The sequence below is a fragment of the Telmatherina bonti genome (genome assembly GCF_933228915.1).
Source record: "Telmatherina bonti genome assembly, chromosome: 21".
Taxonomy (NCBI): domain Eukaryota; kingdom Metazoa; phylum Chordata; class Actinopteri; order Atheriniformes; family Telmatherinidae; genus Telmatherina; species Telmatherina bonti.
The window spans coordinates 818,715-837,044 of NC_136630.1; the positions used below are offsets into that span (position 1 = coordinate 818,715).

At 45.0% G+C, this 18,330-nt stretch overlaps 1 protein-coding gene across 1 annotated transcript in view; it reads left to right on the forward strand.

Annotated features, from left to right (window-relative positions):
• stxbp4 (syntaxin binding protein 4) overlaps positions 1 to 18,330 on the forward strand; it is a gene marked incomplete at both ends in the record, with an annotated part of 243,413 nt that overhangs the window by 173,642 nt on the left and 51,441 nt on the right. Inside the window, 7 exons of the mRNA XM_079261137.1 lie at positions 4,564 to 4,786; positions 7,770 to 7,851; positions 14,698 to 14,777; positions 15,822 to 15,918; positions 16,047 to 16,171; positions 17,070 to 17,159; positions 18,107 to 18,172. Coding sequence (XP_079117263.1) covers positions 4,564 to 4,786; positions 7,770 to 7,851; positions 14,698 to 14,777; positions 15,822 to 15,918; positions 16,047 to 16,171; positions 17,070 to 17,159; positions 18,107 to 18,172 — 763 coding nt within the window. The remainder of the gene's footprint in view (positions 1 to 4,563; positions 4,787 to 7,769; positions 7,852 to 14,697; positions 14,778 to 15,821; positions 15,919 to 16,046; positions 16,172 to 17,069; positions 17,160 to 18,106; positions 18,173 to 18,330) is intronic.

An 18,330-nucleotide genomic window follows, 5' to 3' on the forward strand; every position in this document is an offset into this window, starting at 1 on the left:
TTTGCAGTGCCCTGTATTTGCAGCGCTCTGTATTTGCAGCGCCCTGAATTTGCAGCGCCCTGAATTTGCGTCACTCTGTATTTTCGGCGCTGTGTATTTGCAGTGCCCTGTATTTGCAGCGCTCTGTATTTGCAGCGCCCTGAATTTGCAGCGCCCTGAATTTGCGTCACTCTGTATTTTCGGCGCTCTTTATTTGCAGTGCCCTGTATATGCAGTGCTTTGTTTCTGCCGCGCTCTGTGTCTGCAGCATTCTCAATTTGCAGCGCTCTGTGTTTGCAGCAGTCTTCGTTTGCAGCGCTCTGTATTTGCAGCGCTCTGAATTTGCAGCGCTCTGTATTTGCAGCGCCCTGTGTTTGCAGCACTATCTTTATATTCAGCCCTCTGAATTAGCATCACTCTGAATTTGCAGCGCTCTGAATTTGCCACACTCTGTTTGCAGTGCTCTGTATTTGCAGCGCCCTGAATTTGCGTCACTATGTATTTTCGGTGCTCTGTATTTGCAGCGCCCTGTATTTGCAGCGCCCTGTATTTGCAGTGCTTTGTGTCTGCAGCATTCTCTGTATTTGAAGCGCTCTGTGTTTGCAGCGCTCTGTTTGCAGCGTTCTGAATTTGCAGCACTCTGTGTTTGCAGCAGTCTGCGTTTGCAACGGTCTGTGTTTGCAGCGCTCTGAATTTGCATCACTCTGTTTTTGCAGCGCTCTGTGTTTGGAGCATTATCTTTATTTGCAGCGCTCTGTGTTTGTAGCGCTCTGTGTTTGCAGCACTATCTTTATTTTCAGCGCTCTGTGTTCGTAAGGCTCTGTGTTCGCAGGGCTATGTGTTTGCAGCCCTCTGTATTTGCAGCGCTCTGTATTTGCAGCGCACTGTGTTTGCAGCGCACTGTGTTTGCAGCACTATCTTTATATTCAGCCCTCTGAATTAGCAGCGCTCTGAATATGCATCACTCTGAATTTGCAGCGCTCTGTTTGCAGCGCTCTCTGTTTACAGCGTTCTGAATTTGCAGCACTATCTTTATTTGATGCGCTCTGTATTTGCATCACTCTGTTTTTGCAGCGCTCTGTGTTTGGAGCATTATCTTTATTTGCAGCGCTCTGTGTTTGCAGCGCTCTGTTTGCAGCGCTCTGTGTTTGCAGCATTGTCTGTATTTGCAGCGCTCTGTGTTTGCAGCTCTATGTGTTTGCGGCGCTCTGTGTTTGCGGCGCTCTGTGTTTGCAACAATATCTTTATTTGCAGCGCTCTGTGTTTGCAGCATTGTCTGTATTTGCAGCGCTCTGTATTTGCCGCACTCTGTGTTTGCAGCGCTCTGTGTTTGCAGCACTTTTTGTTTGCAGCACTTTGTTTGCAGTGCTCTGTTTTTTTAGCGCTCTGTATTTGCAGCGCTCTGTAATTCCACCGCTCTGAATTTGCAGCGCTCTGAATTTGCAGCGCTCTGAATTTGCAGCATCCTATATTTGCAGCGCTCTGTGTCTGCAGCATTCTCTGTATTTGCAGCGCTCTGTGTTTGCAGCACTATCTTTATTTGCCGCACTCTGTGTTTGCAGAGCTCTGTGGTTGCAGCCCTTTTTGTTTGCAGCACTCTGTATTTGCAGCGCCCTGAATTTGCGTCACTCTGTATTTTCGGCGCTGTGTATTTGCAGTGCCCTGTATTTGCAGCGCTCTGTATTTGCAGCGCTCTGTATTTGCAGCGCCCTGAATTTGCGTCACTCTGTATTTTCGGCGCTCTTTATTTGCAGTGCCCTGTATATGCAGTGCTTTGTTTCTGCCGCGCTCTGTGTCTGCAGCGTTCTCAATTTGCAGCGCTCTGTGTTTGCAGCAGTCTTCGTTTGCAGCGCTCTGTATTTGCAGCGCTCTGAATTTGCAGCACGCTGTTTTTGCAGCGCTCTGCATTTGCAGCGCTCTGCATTTGCAGCGCTCTATGTTTGGAGCACTATCTTTATTTGCGTCACTCTGTATTTGCAGCGCTCTGTATTTGCAACGCCCTGTGTTTGCAGCACTATCTTTATATTCAGCCCTCTGAATTAGCATCACTCTGAATTTGCAGCGCTCTGAATTTGCCACACTCTGTTTGCAGTGCTCTGTATTTGCAGCGCCCTGAATTTGCGTCACTCTGTATTTTCGGTGCTCTGTATTTGCAGCGCCCTGTATTTGCAGCGCCCTGTATTTGCAGTGCTTTGTGTCTGCAGCATTCTCTGTATTTGAAGCGCTCTGTGTTTGCAGCGCTCTGTGTTTGCAGCGTTCTGAATTTGCAGCACTCTGTGTTTGCAGCGCTCTGTGTTTGGAGCATTATCTTTATTTGCAGCGCTCTGTGTTTGTAGCGCTCTGTGTTTGCAGCACTATCTTTATTTTCAGCGCTCTGTGTTCGCAAGGCTCTGTGTTCGCAGGGCTATGTGTTTGCAGCCCTCTGTATTTGCAGCGCTCTGTATTTGCAGCGCACTGTGTTTGCAGCACTATCTTTATATTCAGCCCTCTGAATTAGCAGCGCTCTGAATATGCATCACTCTGAATTTGCAGCGCTCTGTTTGCAGCGCTCTCTGTTTACAGCGTTCTGAATTTGCAGCACTATCTTTATTTGATGCGCTCTGTATTTGCATCACTCTGTTTTTGCAGCGCTCTGTGTTTGGAGCATTATCTTTATTTGCAGCGCTCTGTGTTTGCAGCATTGTCTGTATTTGCAGCGCTCTGTGTTTGCAGCTCTATGTGTTTGCGGCGCTCTGTGTTTGCGGCGCTCTGTGTTTGCAACAATATCTTTATTTGCAGCGCTCTGTGTTTGCAGCATTGTCTGTATTTGCAGCGCTCTGTATTTGCCGCACTCTGTGTTTGCAGCGCTCTGTGTTTGCAGCACTTTTTGTTTGCAGAGCTCTGTATTTGCAGCGCTTTGTTTGCAGTGCTCTGTTTTTTTAGCGCTCTGTATTTGCAGCGCTCTGTAATTCCACCGCTCTGAATTTGCAGCGCTCTGAATTTGCAGCATCCTATATTTGCAGCGCTCTGTGTCTGCAGCATTCTCTGTATTTGCAGCGCTCTGTGTTTGCAGCACTATCTTTATTTGCCGCACTCTGTGTTTGCAGAGCTCTGTGGTTGCAGCCCTTTTTGTTTGCAGCACTCTGTATTTGCAGCGCCCTGAATTTGCGTCACTCTGTATTTTCGGCGCTGTGTATTTGCAGTGCCCTGTATTTGCAGCGCTCTGTATTTGCAGCGCCCTGAATTTGCAGCGCCCTGAATTTGCGTCACTCTGTATTTTCGGCGCTCTTTATTTGCAGTGCCCTGTATATGCAGTGCTTTGTTTCTGCCGCGCTCTGTGTCTGCAGCGTTCTCAATTTGCAGCGCTCTGTGTTTGCAGCAGTCTTCGTTTGCAGCGCTCTGTATTTGCAGCGCTCTGAATTTGCAGCGCTCTGAATTTGCAGCGCTCTGTATTTGCAGCACCCTGTGTTTGCAGCACCCTGTGTTTGCAGCTCTATCTTTATATTCAGCCCTCTGAATTAGCATCACTCTGAATTTGCCACACTCTGTTTGCAGTGCTCTGTATTTGCAGCGCCCTGAATTTGCATCACTCTGTATTTTCGGCGCTCTGTATTTGCAGCGCCCTGTATTTGCAGTGCTTTGTGTCTGCAGCATTCTCTGTATTTGAAGCGCTCTGTGTTTGCAGCGCTCTGTGTTTTCAGCGCTCTGTGTTTGCAGCGCTCTGTGTTTGCAGCGCTCTGTGTCTGCAGCATTCTCTGTATTTGAAGCGCTCTGTGTTTGCAGCGCTCTGTGTTTGCAGCGTTCTGAATTTGCAGCACTCTGTGTTTGCAGCAGTCTGCGTTTGCAACGGTCTGTGTTTGCAGCGCTCTGTGTTTGCAGCGTTCTGAATTTGCAGCACTCTGTGTTTGCAGCAGTCTGCGTTTGCAACGGTCTGTGTTTGCAGCGCTCTGAATTTGCATCACTCTGTTTTTGCAGCGCTCTGTGTTTGGAGCATTATCTTTATTTGCAGCGCTCTGTGTTTGTAGCGCTCTGTGTTTGCAGCACTATCTTTATTTTCAGCGCTCTGTGTTCGTAAGGCTCTGTGTTCGCAGGGCTATGTGTTTGCAGCCCTCTGTATTTGCAGCGCTCTGTATTTGCAGCGCACTGTGTTTGCAGCACTATCTTTATATTCAGCCCTCTGAATTAGCAGCGCTCTGTATTTGCAGCGCACTGTGTTTGCAGCACTATCTTTATATTCAGCCCTCTGAATTAGCAGCGCTCTGAATATGCATCACTCTGAATTTGCAGCACTATCTTTATTTGATGCGCTCTGTGTTTTCAGCGCTCTGTGTTTGCAGCGCTCTGTGTCTGCAGCATTCTCTGTATTTGCAACACTGTGTTTGCATCGCTCTGTGTTTGTAGCGCTCTGTGTTTGCATCGCTCTGTATTTGCAGCGCTGTATTTGCAATGCTCTGTATTTGCAGCACTTTGTGTTTGCAGCTTTCTCTGGGCAATTTCTTCTGTATTGAATGTTTTGGTGCATGGTTCCTGACAATCCTATGATTAAACCTACTAAGATCTGTCTCCGTCGGGACATATCTTTATTGATCTTTTGTTGTGTTGCAGACCAGACCCAACTGTGGAAATAGCCTTTATCAGACGGAGATCTTCATCCAGCTCCAGCAGCGGGTCACACAGTCCCATCTGTCTGCAGGGTTGTGGAGGAGGAGGGCCCCAAACCAGGGCCCCAGGACTCAGCACTGTGCCTCAACTGCCTGGCATAGTTACAAAAATTACATCCAGCCCAAACCCCACTTGTGAGACCCTGCCAGCCGTTAATATCAGCCAGGTCTGAGAACATCCATCCTTCATTTATCCCATAAGAGCCCAGCATTTTTAAAGTAAAAGCTTTCCTCAAAATCCTACAGGACCTGATGTAGTTCTAGTTTTCTGCCCCTTAATGGACACCAGAAAGCAAGAGATTGTTATAAAATTTGAATATATGAATTGTTTATAAATGGTAAATATCCCTACAAAATTTCTTCCTTTTATTTACATTTTGTTGAACTGACAAATACAGAACTCACATTGAAAGTGGACTTTTCTTCTATTATAGGTTAGGTGTTAAAAAAATTAATAAAACCATAAACCCTTGTTAAATGACACAAAGTAAACACAAAAAAATGAGAGGTGTGAAACTTTCGTCGTAGCTGCATGTCCGATGTGAGATCTAAAAAAAAAATTAAAAAAAAATCTGGAAATCACATTGTATGATCTTTAAATATTTTATTAGTATGTTACTGTATTTAAACACCTGCTAATCAGCAAGTATCCAGGAGCCTCATTTCTAAACCCGTACGTATCAACGATGCCCCCAGGCGGCGTCCGTACGGAAACCAGGAGAACCTTCCAGGTTTCTACAGCAGCACGTCCCACGCCTGTTTCCTCCATAAATCAGGATCAACAGGAAGTTTAACACAGTGAGGGAACATCTGGCCACGCCCACATGTTGGCCATAAAAGGTCACGCCGACGCCCTGATAAATATTAATCCATCTCATTTCCATGACGGTTCTGCAGGAAAACAGAGGAATTTTCTGGAAAATGAGGAAGAAATTCCAACAGATAAAGCTGTAAAATGTAAAAGTATTTTATCTGGTGGAGACGGGATGGACATCAGCACCACCAGAAAGACAGAGGAGGTCAGCAGGGGACAGATGCTGTCAGCGTCTCATCAGACCACCGGACTTATCCAGAAAGGACAAATAAAGTGGTCAGACAGTAAAATGTAGGGAGAGAGGACATCTTGGTCCACAGGAGGAGGAAGGGGGGGCGCTGCCCACTCCCACAGATTAGAAGCTGGCGGGAAAATGAAGGAGTCCAGAGATACGCTGGAACAAAATGCTCCAGATGATGCTGGAAGTGCTTCATTCCTTTGTTTCAGATTATAAAATGAACGGACATAAATGAGACGTCTCTGACTCCAGTTTATTTACTGGGAACATACTGGTGTTCCTGTGTGTCCCAGCTGGGTTGCAGCGCTGCAGATGTGGTCGGAGAGGGGGGGGGGGGATTGTCCACCTCTGATGTGTTGCATCACTTCTAGACGTTTGGCAGCAGTTTGGTTCCAACATGATGGTTGGAGGTCGGGGACAACAGCGCTGGTCGCAGCTGAACGGGACACGTTACCATTTAGTAGCATGTTATGTAGCGTCTCCACTATCTGCAGACATCTGCAGCTGTACAACAGGTTTCCTCCTGGGCATGGAGGCACCTCCACCTGCCTCCATCTGCCCGATGGCCGCTACACCACGTCTGGCTGTGGAGAACATCGTTCTGTTCCTCTGCTCTGGGTTGGGAAAAGGAGCGGACCCGACCTGTCAGTCCCTTCCCTTTGGAAGGTGCCGGACTGGAGTCCAGAGTCTCCATGTTCCATGTCCACCAGCAGGGACAGATAAGCCACATTGGGGAGCATTTTATATCCAACCATCACTTCATGTTCTGTATCTGCAGGTGGAGGAAACACCTGAGCAGCCTGATGATGGGCTGTTGTCATGGCGACCGCCTCCTTTTACCTGCAGGTCTTCATGTAGAGCTTTATTAGTACGGCAGCTTCTGTACGACTTATTAACTGTGTGATGTGGCTTTTCTAACATGTAGAACTGCTTGGTTTCAGAACATTTTCCTGCTGGACGTTTTACGTGCTGGAGGAACAATATCAAATGTGTGGGTTTTTTTATTTTCTTTTTTTTTTTCTTTTTTTTTGCAAATATGGTTAATGTACAACATTCTGTGTAAAGGTGTAATAGAGTACAAAAGTTCATATTAAATTATGGCAAAGTAGGTGCAACACCGCCATCTACTGGTGCAGTGCACAGCGTGGGAATTGCACAGAGGAGAAACCATCTTGCTGTGGTAAGACATGCTCCCCTAGAGGCCGAGGCAAATATTGATTTTCTGGAGCGTTTCACGTGTTTATGTTTAATATTCTGCTGTGTATAGTTTTGTTGTGTTTTTCTGCCTGCTGGGTTGAGCTTTCACAGCTGGTTTTAGTCTGTAACATGTTTTGTGGGGACTTTTCTTAGTTAACCTAACCTAGCTTAAATGTTAAAAGTTAAAAGGGGTGGTATCATCATGCTGTGGGGTGTTTTTCTGCACATGGGACGACTGCACAGTATGAAGGAGAGGATGACCATGTGTTGCCAGATGTTGGGGAACAACCTCCTTCCCTCAGTCAGAGCACTGAAGATGGGTTGGGTCTTCCACCATGACAATGACCCGAAGCACCAAGGATCACCAAGGAGCGACTCCATAAGAAGATATCCTGGTTCTGGAGAGGCGTAGCCGGTCTCCAGACATAAACCCAATAGAAAATCTTTGGAGGGAGTTCAAGCTCCATGTTTCTCAGCGACATCTTGAAACCTGACAGATGTAGAGAAGATCCAAAGTTCCTCCTGTCATGTGCAGACCTGCTGAAGAACTCCAGGAAACGTCTGACCTCTGCAAACAAAAGCTTCTGGATCAAATATTAACACTGATTTTCTTTGGTGTTTGAATACTTATTTGCAGCAATAACATTCAAATGAATTATTAAAAAAATGATACAATGTTGTTTCCAGTGATGAGTTTTCCATTGAGTCTCCCAGTGGACACGCCGCTCTCCGCCGTTTCTAAGTGGGAGAAGCCGTCCTACCACAGGGTGCAAACACTTGGCATGGCTACAAGTGTTTTAGGTCTAACAAACTTTAGGAGCAACAAAGAAAACAATCCTTTCCTGTGTATTTCTGTAGAACACATCAGATCTGCTGTGTTGACATGCGTTGATGTTTGCAGGTTCAAGTTTCTCCAGGACGAGCAAAGCAAGCGTGTGTCTCCTCGCCGCCACAGACGAACCCCATCACTGAGACCAACCCTGGTGAGGATCTCTTACTTGTCAAATGGTTTCTCATTGTTTCACGTTTAATAAAAAAAAAAAAAGAATATAAAAAAATTTGAATTGCTTTAAATTTGGGGAACAAAACCTAAAATATTACTGTAAGAATATCAGCAGTGGTTTTCTGCAGACCCCCTTTTCAGGACAACAACAAGCCCCCCCCCACTCCATCACATGACCCACAGAAACTCAGACGTGTTTAGTGGCTGTATTGTCGTTAACGCGAGTTAACACCGCGCTGGTGTTATGATCCATTCTAATTCTTCTGTGGTGTTTTAAACCAGGAATCTCTGCAAACTCCTTCAGGTGAGAGGGTTAGGGTTGCTGCTTCAGTAAAACTCTGCTGGATGTGATGGTTGGTGGTTTATTCTAAAGTAACCTTCAGGCTTTTCTTTGTGTTCAACGTTTTTATAACGTTCAACGTTTTATATTAAATCATATTTTTATACGTCCAACACACCGTGGTGTCTTCAGACGACTACCTGCCGTTACCTGGTCGAGCAGGGACCGATATGCTCCGCCACACTTTCTTCTTTTTTTTAGTTCCTGAAGTCTCTCTTGTTGATTCATCAGCAGTACTTTTACCAGTTTGTATCAAAACTCCATGTTTTATTTCGAGGTGATGCAGCGAGGTGATGACCTCCTGTGCCGACTGCAGGTGGCGCCGCAGGAGGAGCAAGCTACGTATCTGTAGGATGGAGAAGCTGCTGCTAACGGAGAAGAGAAAACTTCACGTTGTTTTATTATTACTCACCAAGAGTCCTGATCCCACCAGTAGAAGATGTTCAGCTTTTTCATGTTTGTTTTTTTGTTAAAATAAACTCACTGAAGGGTCGGAAACGTCTCTAATAATGAATGTAATCTTCTGTAATTGTAATTATTGCGTTAAAGTCCCGCCCCTTTTTTTAATATGCCCTGTAAATCCTTGCAGACACACCTGCCATCTGCCGAGAGCCGCTGTAAACTGAGCGGAGACAGGTGGTGTTTGGTCGCAGGTAAGCGGGAGGTCAGCGTATGATTGGCTGCAGAGGAGTGAAGCTTCGTCATGTCTGTGTGTTTGTGAGCTTCTTCTGCATGTTTGGCTTCACGCTGAAAGACAAGGGACAAAGAGCTGCTTCAGAGCCGTGTTGCCCGCAGTCGGCTGGGATCTCAGCACTGTGAGAGTCTAAAGTAACGACAGCATCTGTTCAAGCTTTTCATTTCAGCTTGTATGATGAGCTGAGGCAGGACTACTACACATATGTACACGTGTGGAAATTCAACTTCAACTTTATTTATATAGCCTCAAATCACGGCAATGCCATCTCAAGACGCTTTACAGGCAGAGGGGAAAACATAATGAAGGCCAATTCATAACAGCCTATATAAGGAAACCAACAGATTGAGTTGAGTCCAACTCAATCTCCCATCCTGAGCAAGCACACTGGCGACAGTGGGAAGGAAAAAACTCCCTTTTAACAGGAAGGAAACCTCCGGCAGAACCCGGCTCAGGACAGGCAGCCATCTGCCTCTGCTGTGTGGGGGGAAGAGGACAGAAAGACAACAGACAACAGGAACTGCTACTCCCGGCCAGGGAGACCTGCTGAGACAGGAGACATACATGTTAATGATGCAACACTGTTATGGGGGGGGGGATAAAAGATAGGGATAAAGAGAAAGAAGCTCAGTGTATCAGGAAATGTCCCTCAGCAGTCTAAACCTATAGCAGCATAACTAAGGGATGCTAACCATCCCTAGCTATAGGACTTATCAAAAAGATAAGTCTTCAGCCTAGTCTTTAATGAGATTTATTTATATTGATTTAAACCATCTTAACGTTGTACCTGTAATTCCAATCACCTGTTCTAGTCTTTGTAACAGAATGTTATGATCGACTGTATCAAATGCAGCACTAAGATCAAGCAAGATAAGTACGGACACAAGTCCTTTGTCTGAGGCCATAAGAAGGTCAGTAGTAACTTTCACCAATGCTGTCTCAGTGCTATGATGAGCTCTAAATCCTGACTGAAACTCCTCGCATAAATTATTTCTGCTCAGGTGGGCATGTAGCTGAGCTGAAACTATTTTCTCCAGAATTTTGGACATAAACGGGAGGTTAGATATAGGTCTATAATTTGCTATCACCTCTGGATCCAGAGATTGCTTTTTAAGTAAAGGCTTGATGACAGCAGTTTTAAATGATTGTGGTACATATCCTGTCACTAAAGACATATTGATAAGATTTAGTAGTGATGTATTAATTAAAGGGAAAATGTCCTTAAAGAGGCCCGTTGGGAGAGGGTCTAAGATACAGGTGGATGGTTTAGATGAAGCTATTATTTTAGTTAATTCAGAGGGTTGGACAGGACAGAAACTATTTAGACACAAGTCAGATCCTGGTTCTAAGGATGCTTCAGAGACCACAACAGCCCCAACATTATAGGTAGAAGGAAGAATATTGTGAATTTGATCTCTAATAGTATCAATTTTATTCCTGAAAAAATACATGAAATCATCACAGCTAAGTGAGAAAGGAATGCATGGCTCCACAGCGCTCCGGCTCCTAGTAAGCCTAGCTACAGTGCTGAAAAGAAACCGAGGGTTGTTTTTGTTTTCCTCTATCAATGAATAATAAGCTGTTCTTGCCGTACGTAAGGCTTTTTTGTATACGATTAAACTTTCTTTCCAGGTTAAGTGAGACTCCTCTAGTCCTGATGAACGCCATCTGTTTTCCAAACGCCTTGACGCCTGTTTTAGAGCTCGAAGCTGGGAATTAAACCAGGGAGCCTTCATAATCTTACCTAATTTCTTCTTCTTTAGGGGAGCAACATTATCCAAGGTTGTACGCATTGAAGCTGTTATAGTATCAGCATGTTGATCAATCTGAGCAGGAGTAAGGCTTAAAGGGGGACTCTCAGTCATGCTAACACATGGTAGAGGGGAAAAAATTGATTCAACTGATTGTTTAAATTTTGTAATATTATTGTCTGATAAACATCTACTATAGTAGAATTTATTTTTGGTCAGTGAGTAATCAAATAAAGTGAATTCAAAGGTTAATAAGAAGTGATCGGACAAGACAGGGTTTGGAGGAAAAACTTTGAGCTTATCAGTCTCAATACCAGATGTTAGAACAAGATCAAGAGTATGACCATGAGAGTGAGTGGCTCCATGGACATTTTGTGAAAACCCAATTGAGTTTAGAATAGAGCCAAAGGAAATGTTTAAACTATCATTTTCATGGTCAACATGAATATTAAAATCACCTAGTACAATGACCTTATCAGTAGTCAGCACTAACTCAGACAAGAGATCAGAGAATTGGGTCAGAAACTCGGAGTAAGGTCCAGGTGGGCGATACACTAATGCTAAAAGGAGCGGTTTCTCTCAATTCCATTTTGGATGAGATAAATTTAATGTCAGGAATTCAAAGGATTTATAGTTAGTTTTGTGCTTAGGATTAATTAAAAATTCTGACTTAAAAATAGCTGCAACACCTCCTCCTCTGCCTGTAGTTCTAGGAATGTGAAAGTTTAAATAGTTAGCTGGCGTAGCTTCATTAATACTAACATAATCCTCTTGCTGTAACCAGGTTTCCGAAAGACAGAATAAATCAATGTGGTGATCACCTATCAAGTCATTGACTAATAAAGACTTATTTGGGAGGGATCTAATATTCAGTAGGCCACACTTTATTGTCTTATTTTCAGATTTTATTAGATCCATTGTTTTTATTTTTATGAGGTTTTCACGATTAACCCCAGAAGTGTTTTTGTGTTGTTTAATTCTTACTGCTGGGAAGTTGTATAAGGTCGGAATGGGGTTTTGGGTGGGCGGCGGCAGGTGGGAAGCTGCAGAAAAGTGTGTAGGAGTACAATTCTGCCTCCTGGTCCCAACCCTGAGTTGTCAATTTAGCTGACTAATAAAAGAGTCCATATTGCTAGATAAGAGAGCGGCTCCATCCAACGTGGGATGGATGCCATCTCTCCTAATAAGACCAGGCTTTCCCCAAAAAGCGCTCCAATTATCTATAAAACCCACGTTGTTATCGGGACACCACCTAGACAACCAGCGGTTGAAGGATGACATGCGGCTAAACATGTCATTGCTGATTAAATTTGGCAAGGGACCAGAGAAAACTACGGAGTCCGACATGCTCTTGGCAAAGTTACACACCGAAGCAACATTAATTTTAGTGACCTCCGATTGGCGTAACCGGGTGTCGTTACCGCCGACGTGAATTACAATCTTATGGTATTTACGTTTAGCCTTAGCCAGCAGTTTCAAATACGATTCGACGTGGCCCGCTCTGGCCCCAGGAATGCATTTGACTATGGTCCCCGGTGTCTCTAGAGCCACGTTTCTGACTATGGAACTACCTATAATCAGGGTTTCTGCCTCAGCGGGTGTGTCGCCGAGCGGGGAAAATCTGTTAGAAACGTGAACAGGTCGGTGGTGGCCAGTGGGTTTTGGTTTGGGGCTACGCTTCCGCCTGACCGTCGTCCAGCCCGCCTCGGCTCCCGGCTGCGCGGGAACTGCTGAGGGACCGCTAGGTGGGCTAGCTGCCCTGGCTGGTAGCTCCGCACTGGCTAATGGGGGCTTGCTGACTAACTGCTTCCCTAACTGAGTGCGGAGCTGGGCTTCTAACTCACAGAGCCTCGCCTCCAAAGCTGCCAAGCTGCTACACTTAATACACCTACCGTTATCACTAAAGGAGGCGGAGGAGTAGCTAAACATCAGACACACCGAGCAAGAAAAGGCAGGGGACCGGGGTGTGGGAAGAGAGCTAGCAGCCATGCTAAAACCGAGTGCTTGAGCTGTTTAAGTTAGTAAACAGAAAGCCAAAGATCCCAAAAATAAATGCAATATATAGAACAGTGGTTTGGGAAGATATTGTGCGCTAAAGTGAGTGGTTGGTTAACAACAGATAGAAGTTAGAAAGAAGTTAAAGGAGCCAATGGCTCGTAGCAATCCGCAGTGACACACGCTAGGCAAACAGGAAATGACACAATACGTTACCGCAACGTCAGCACGGTTCCAACCCAATGCCATGAAATGAAATGTACACACATGGAAATGTACATGTGTGAAATGTACATGTGTGTACATTTACACGTGGAAATGTACACACGTGGAAAGGTACATGTGTGGAAATGTACACGTGGAATTGTACACGTGTGGAAATGTACACATGTAGATGTACACACATGGAAATGTACACGTGTGGAAATGTACACGTGTGGAAATGTACATGTGTGGAAATGTACACACGTGGAAATGTACACGTGGAAATGTACACACGTGGAAATGTACACGTGGAAATGTACACACGTGGAAATGTACACATGTGGAAATGTACACGTGTAGAAATGTACACATGTGGAAATATACACGTGTGAAAACGTACACGTGTGGAAATATACACGTGTAGATATGTACACACGTGTGGAAATGTACATGTGTGAAAATGTCCACACGTGGAAATGTACATGTGGAAATGTACACGTGGAAATATACATGTGTGGAAATGTACATGTGGGAATGTACACGTGGAAATGTACACATGTGGAAATGTACACGTGTGGAAATGTACACGTGGAAATGTACACGTGTGGAAATGTACATGTGGGAATGTACACGTGGAAATGTACACATGTGGAAATGTACACGTGTGGAAATGTACACGTGGAATTGTACACGTGTGGAAATGTACACGTGTAGAAATGTACATGTGTGGAAATGTACACACGTGGAAATGTACACACGTGGAAATGTACACACGTGGAAATGTACACGTGGAAATGTACACGTGTGGAAATGTACATGTGTGGAAATGTACACACGTGGAAATGTACACGTGGAAATGTACACGTGTAGAAATGTACATGTGTGGAAATGTACACACGTGGAAATGTACACACGTGGAAATGTACACGTGGAAATGTACACGTGTGGAAATGTACATGTGGGAATGTACACGTGGAAATGTACACATGTGGAAATGTACACATGTGGAAATGTACATGTGTGGAAATGTACACACGTGGAAATGTACACGTGGAATTGTACACGTGTGGAAATGTACACGTGTAGAAATGTACATGTGTGGAAATGTACACACGTGGAAATGTACACACGTGGAAATGTACACGTGGAAATGTACACACGTGGAAATGTACACACGTGGAAATGTACACGTGTAGAAATGTACACATGTGGAAATATACACGTGTGAAAACGTACACGTGTGGAAATGTACACGTGTGGAAATGTACATGTGTGGAAATGTACATGTGTGGAAATATACACGTGTGAAAATGTACACATGTGGAAATGTACACACATGGAAATGTACACGTGTGGAAATATACACGTGTAGATATGTAAACATGTGTGGAAATGTACATGTGTGAAAATGTCCACACGTGGAAATGTACACGTGGAAATATACACGTGTGGAAATGTACACGTGGAAATGTACACGTGGAAATATACACGTGTGGAAATGTACACATGTGGAAATGTACACATGTGGAAATGTACACGTGTACAGAATGACTGAAGACCTGGAAAGCTGTTACATTGAAGCTAACTGGTTTAATGGTTGCTTGGTGGTGGTTTATTGTCGGGTTTAATGGGAACTGGTTGCGTTTCATTGAAGTCACATGGTTTTTCAGTTTTGTAGCTGTAAAGACGGAACTTCAGGACTTTTCCCGTCAGCGCTTCCCTTCGACAGAAAACTCCTTCCCGTTTCCGTTTCCATCTGTGCTGCGGTGGTTTTGTTCTCTGAAGGCTTCTTCTGACCCCACTGAAGGGCGGTTAACTAAAGCCATGTGTTTGTGCCGTCAGACTCGGCCAGCGGCCATCTTCCCCAGAGAAGAAGCTGTGTGCGCGCCAGCTGTCGTCTCAGACTGGAGAGGCTGGATCAGGTGAGTCCAGGTTTTCTGTCTCATTTCAGCCAATGAGGAACGCCACAGACGGCTGCAGCAGCGCTGCGCATTTTGCTGCGTCCCTTTACTGGGATTACAAGGTGATAGCAGGTCAGGTGATGTGCGGCATGTTGTTGCCAGGTGAAGGAGATCCACTCACAGTTCAGATGGAGTGTACCAGTGTCTTGTCCATCCAGGGTGGTAACCTAGGCAGCAGCGTACTGCTAACACTTGAAGATTACTTCACGAACTGCGTTTTAAAAGTTTCCATGAAAACTTGCCGAACTCAGATTGCAGGTCAGGTACTCTGAAGGAACGAATGCCTCGCTTCCTTCCTTTATGTTTTCTGTTCAGTTCTGAGGCCCGCCCCTCGCTTGAGAGGCTCCGCCCCTCGCGTGAGAAGCTCTGCCCTTCACTTGACAGGCTCCGCCCCTCGTGTGAGGCATTTCGTGCTGAAATTCTCCCGATGACAACACCAGTAGTTGTGGTTCCATACAGTTCTGTTTCTGCAGTTCTGCATGTGTGAACATTAAGGTTCAGATGCAGTGACACAAAAACAAGAAGTAAAACATACTTCAAAGCTCTGAGTGACAGGACGTCCCTAAAAACACTTCCTCTCCTAAGCTCCTCCCACCGCCAACATGGACAGGTGGTCTGAGAACAGGCAGCCGTTTTCAAAGAGATCTGATCGGTCCTTCTATTCTGGTTGGTTTCTTATCCAGAGCATAACCTGCTCCAGACAGGTTACCACGGCAACTGACGGGAAGTCACCTGGATAGGTGAGATGCCAGGTACAGGCTGCTGGTTGCTGTTATGATTGACTTATCCACTAGTGAGACACTTTTCTGTACTTTCATCATCAGTTTTGCCGTTACATCTTAGTTTTAACATCTTTCAGGACAGACAGGTAGAAACGAGCTTTAGGCTGAAATCTGGAGCGTTTTTTCATGAATGAACTCTTCCTGTCACACAAGCATCAGCAGAGGCAACAACACTGTTTTTCACCGCTGCCAGCTGCTCCTATCCATCTGTGTGTGTTATCAGGCTCTGGATCTGATTGGTCTGAAGCCCACAGAGATCCAGCAGCAGGCGCTGAGGTCCAGACTACGAGCTGACCCGGCTGGGACGGTGGCCTTCGCAGGTTAGAGGACTTATCTGACAGCTTCAGCCTGCAGATAAGTGACCCATAGAGGACAGTAGGCCATGTTGGCGCACAACGAGCTGCTGCTAATCTTCATCCTGACGAAGACTACATGTCTCTCTTTCCAGACTTTGAGAGCCTGATCCGTGAGCTGTTCAAACCCCAGCTGGAGGAACTGGTCGGTACCCAGCCGGGGTCCACATTCCCATCAGAGGGTCTGTCCAGCCTGCTGGAGTCGCCTAGCAACGCTCAGGTAGGCGTTCTGACCTTGAGCCGCTACCGGGATAAACTGCTGGGTGTGAACATAGAAAAGCTCAACAGGATGCAGGAAAATGTCATCATTTTCATCCAAGAGGAGTTTTTACTGCATCTGTCTGGATGTTTGCAAAGCATCTGAACCGCTTCAGTGGACCTGAAACCGGATCCAGAACTCGGAGTAGAGCAAAGCTAAGATATAACTAGACCCTGATGTATTGATCTGTTGATGCTCTGATTGGAGGATGGTGTGACCATGCGGTCTGCAGGACACCAAGGTTGTTTTTACACTGAAAGAGTCCTGATCTAGAATCAGAGTCCTGATACTGATTCACAACCAAAGTCTGGTTACAGAACCAGAGATCTGATACAGATCCATGACTACAGTCCCAATCCTGATTTAGAACCAGAGTCTGGTCCACAATTGAAGTCCAGATCCAAAATCAGAACCAAAAGTCTTGGTCAAGAATCAAGAGTCTATAACCAGAGATCTGATCCAGAGTTTGGAATCTGGATCCGATTAAAATCCTCACTGATCTGAAAGTTTGTCCAGACTGGGATGAAGAATGAAACAGCTCTGAGCAGATTTCAACTCTTTAGGACTGAAGCGACTCTGGTTCTGATTCAGACAACCGATTCACATCATGTGAACACGGTTCCTGTTGTCTGGAATCGGACTTGTGTGCAGAACTTGTGATGCATGATAGTCCAGAAATGACATGTCAATTTTTATGGTTTGTTCGACTACCATTAAAACTCAAAAGAGACGTTTGCACCAGCAAACAGGAGCCTGTGGAGGTGGTCTCCAGATTCAGCTGCACTCAGGAGCATCTGCAGGCAAACATAGCACTGCATTCATAACCTGAGATTTAATCTGTAAATGTGTGTTTGTGCAGCCATCTCTGTCAGACTCAGAGGACCTGGAGGAGATGGAGAGGCTGAGGAAGGAGCACATCGAGGCACTGAGGGAGATCAAGAGGCTGCAGGTTACAATCATCTCTTCTGGAGAGGTTTTCAACTTAACACTCGGGAACTTTGCTGGAACTTGGACATCGTCCACCATTGCTTGTTATGGGATTTGAATCCTGCCATAATCTGAAACAAAAACGTTTTGAAACCTGGAAAGTCAATGTTTTGGAATAAAGTTTTAAAACCTTGAAAAGTATTTTGGAATTGGAAACAGTGCAACAAGCATCTTACCGAAATTCCAGCCTTGTTTTGCAGCCTTGCTGTTTTCAGGTCCACAGAGTTCCACGTGTGGCATCCCACCACAGCAGTTTGCAAAAAACTTCTGAAACCTTGGAATAAGAGGTCAAAAGATTTGAAACCTGCAAACTTGAGTTTTTACATGTTAAAATGTTCTGCAAACATCATTTGTAAGCGAGCTCTGGATGCAGCACAGCTTTTGGTTTTTAATTCATCCTCATGTTTTCTGAGTTTTCCATGCTGCTGTGAGGTTGAAGTCGTGTTGTCCAGAGGGACAACGATGCAAACAGCAAGGCGGCAACAAGAGGTTGGAATCTCTGAAATCTGTAATATGAATTTTACATTGATGAAAAATAAGAATTCAAGTGAATTTTTTTCAGATTTTCAAGATACTTTTCAAAGCTTTTGTCAAAGCTTATTTTCAGACTTGCAAAACTTTATTTCAGGTTTTTAGTTTGAAACCTTGAACGTCGGTGTTTGTAAAACATGGTAGGATTCTAATCCCATAGTTCTGCAATCTTGGCTCCTTATCAAGCTGAGGATGGACTTTCATGGTTTATCCTCATCTTACTGAGCAGATGTCATGCCACTTCAGGTCCTCTGGCACAGAATCCTCCAAGCTACAAGTCTAGGGAGGGTGTTTCTTCCCAGCACATTAAAGGAATGAATGTTCTGTTTGCTGTTACATTTGTGTTTCTTGTTGCTTTAAACTTCTGTCTCTCTGCAGGAGCAGCTGGTGGAGTCTCAGAGGGTTCACCATGACATGGCGGAGGAGCTTAGTAAAGTCAAACAGGTCAGTCATACTTGTTCCTTCCACCTGTTGTCTATTCCATTTGCACAACAGCAGGTGGAACTGATTGTCAGTCAGTGTTGCTTCCTAAGTGGACAGTTCCATTTCACAGTCTGGTTGACTTGGAGTTACATTGCATTGTTTAAGTGTTCCCTTTAGTT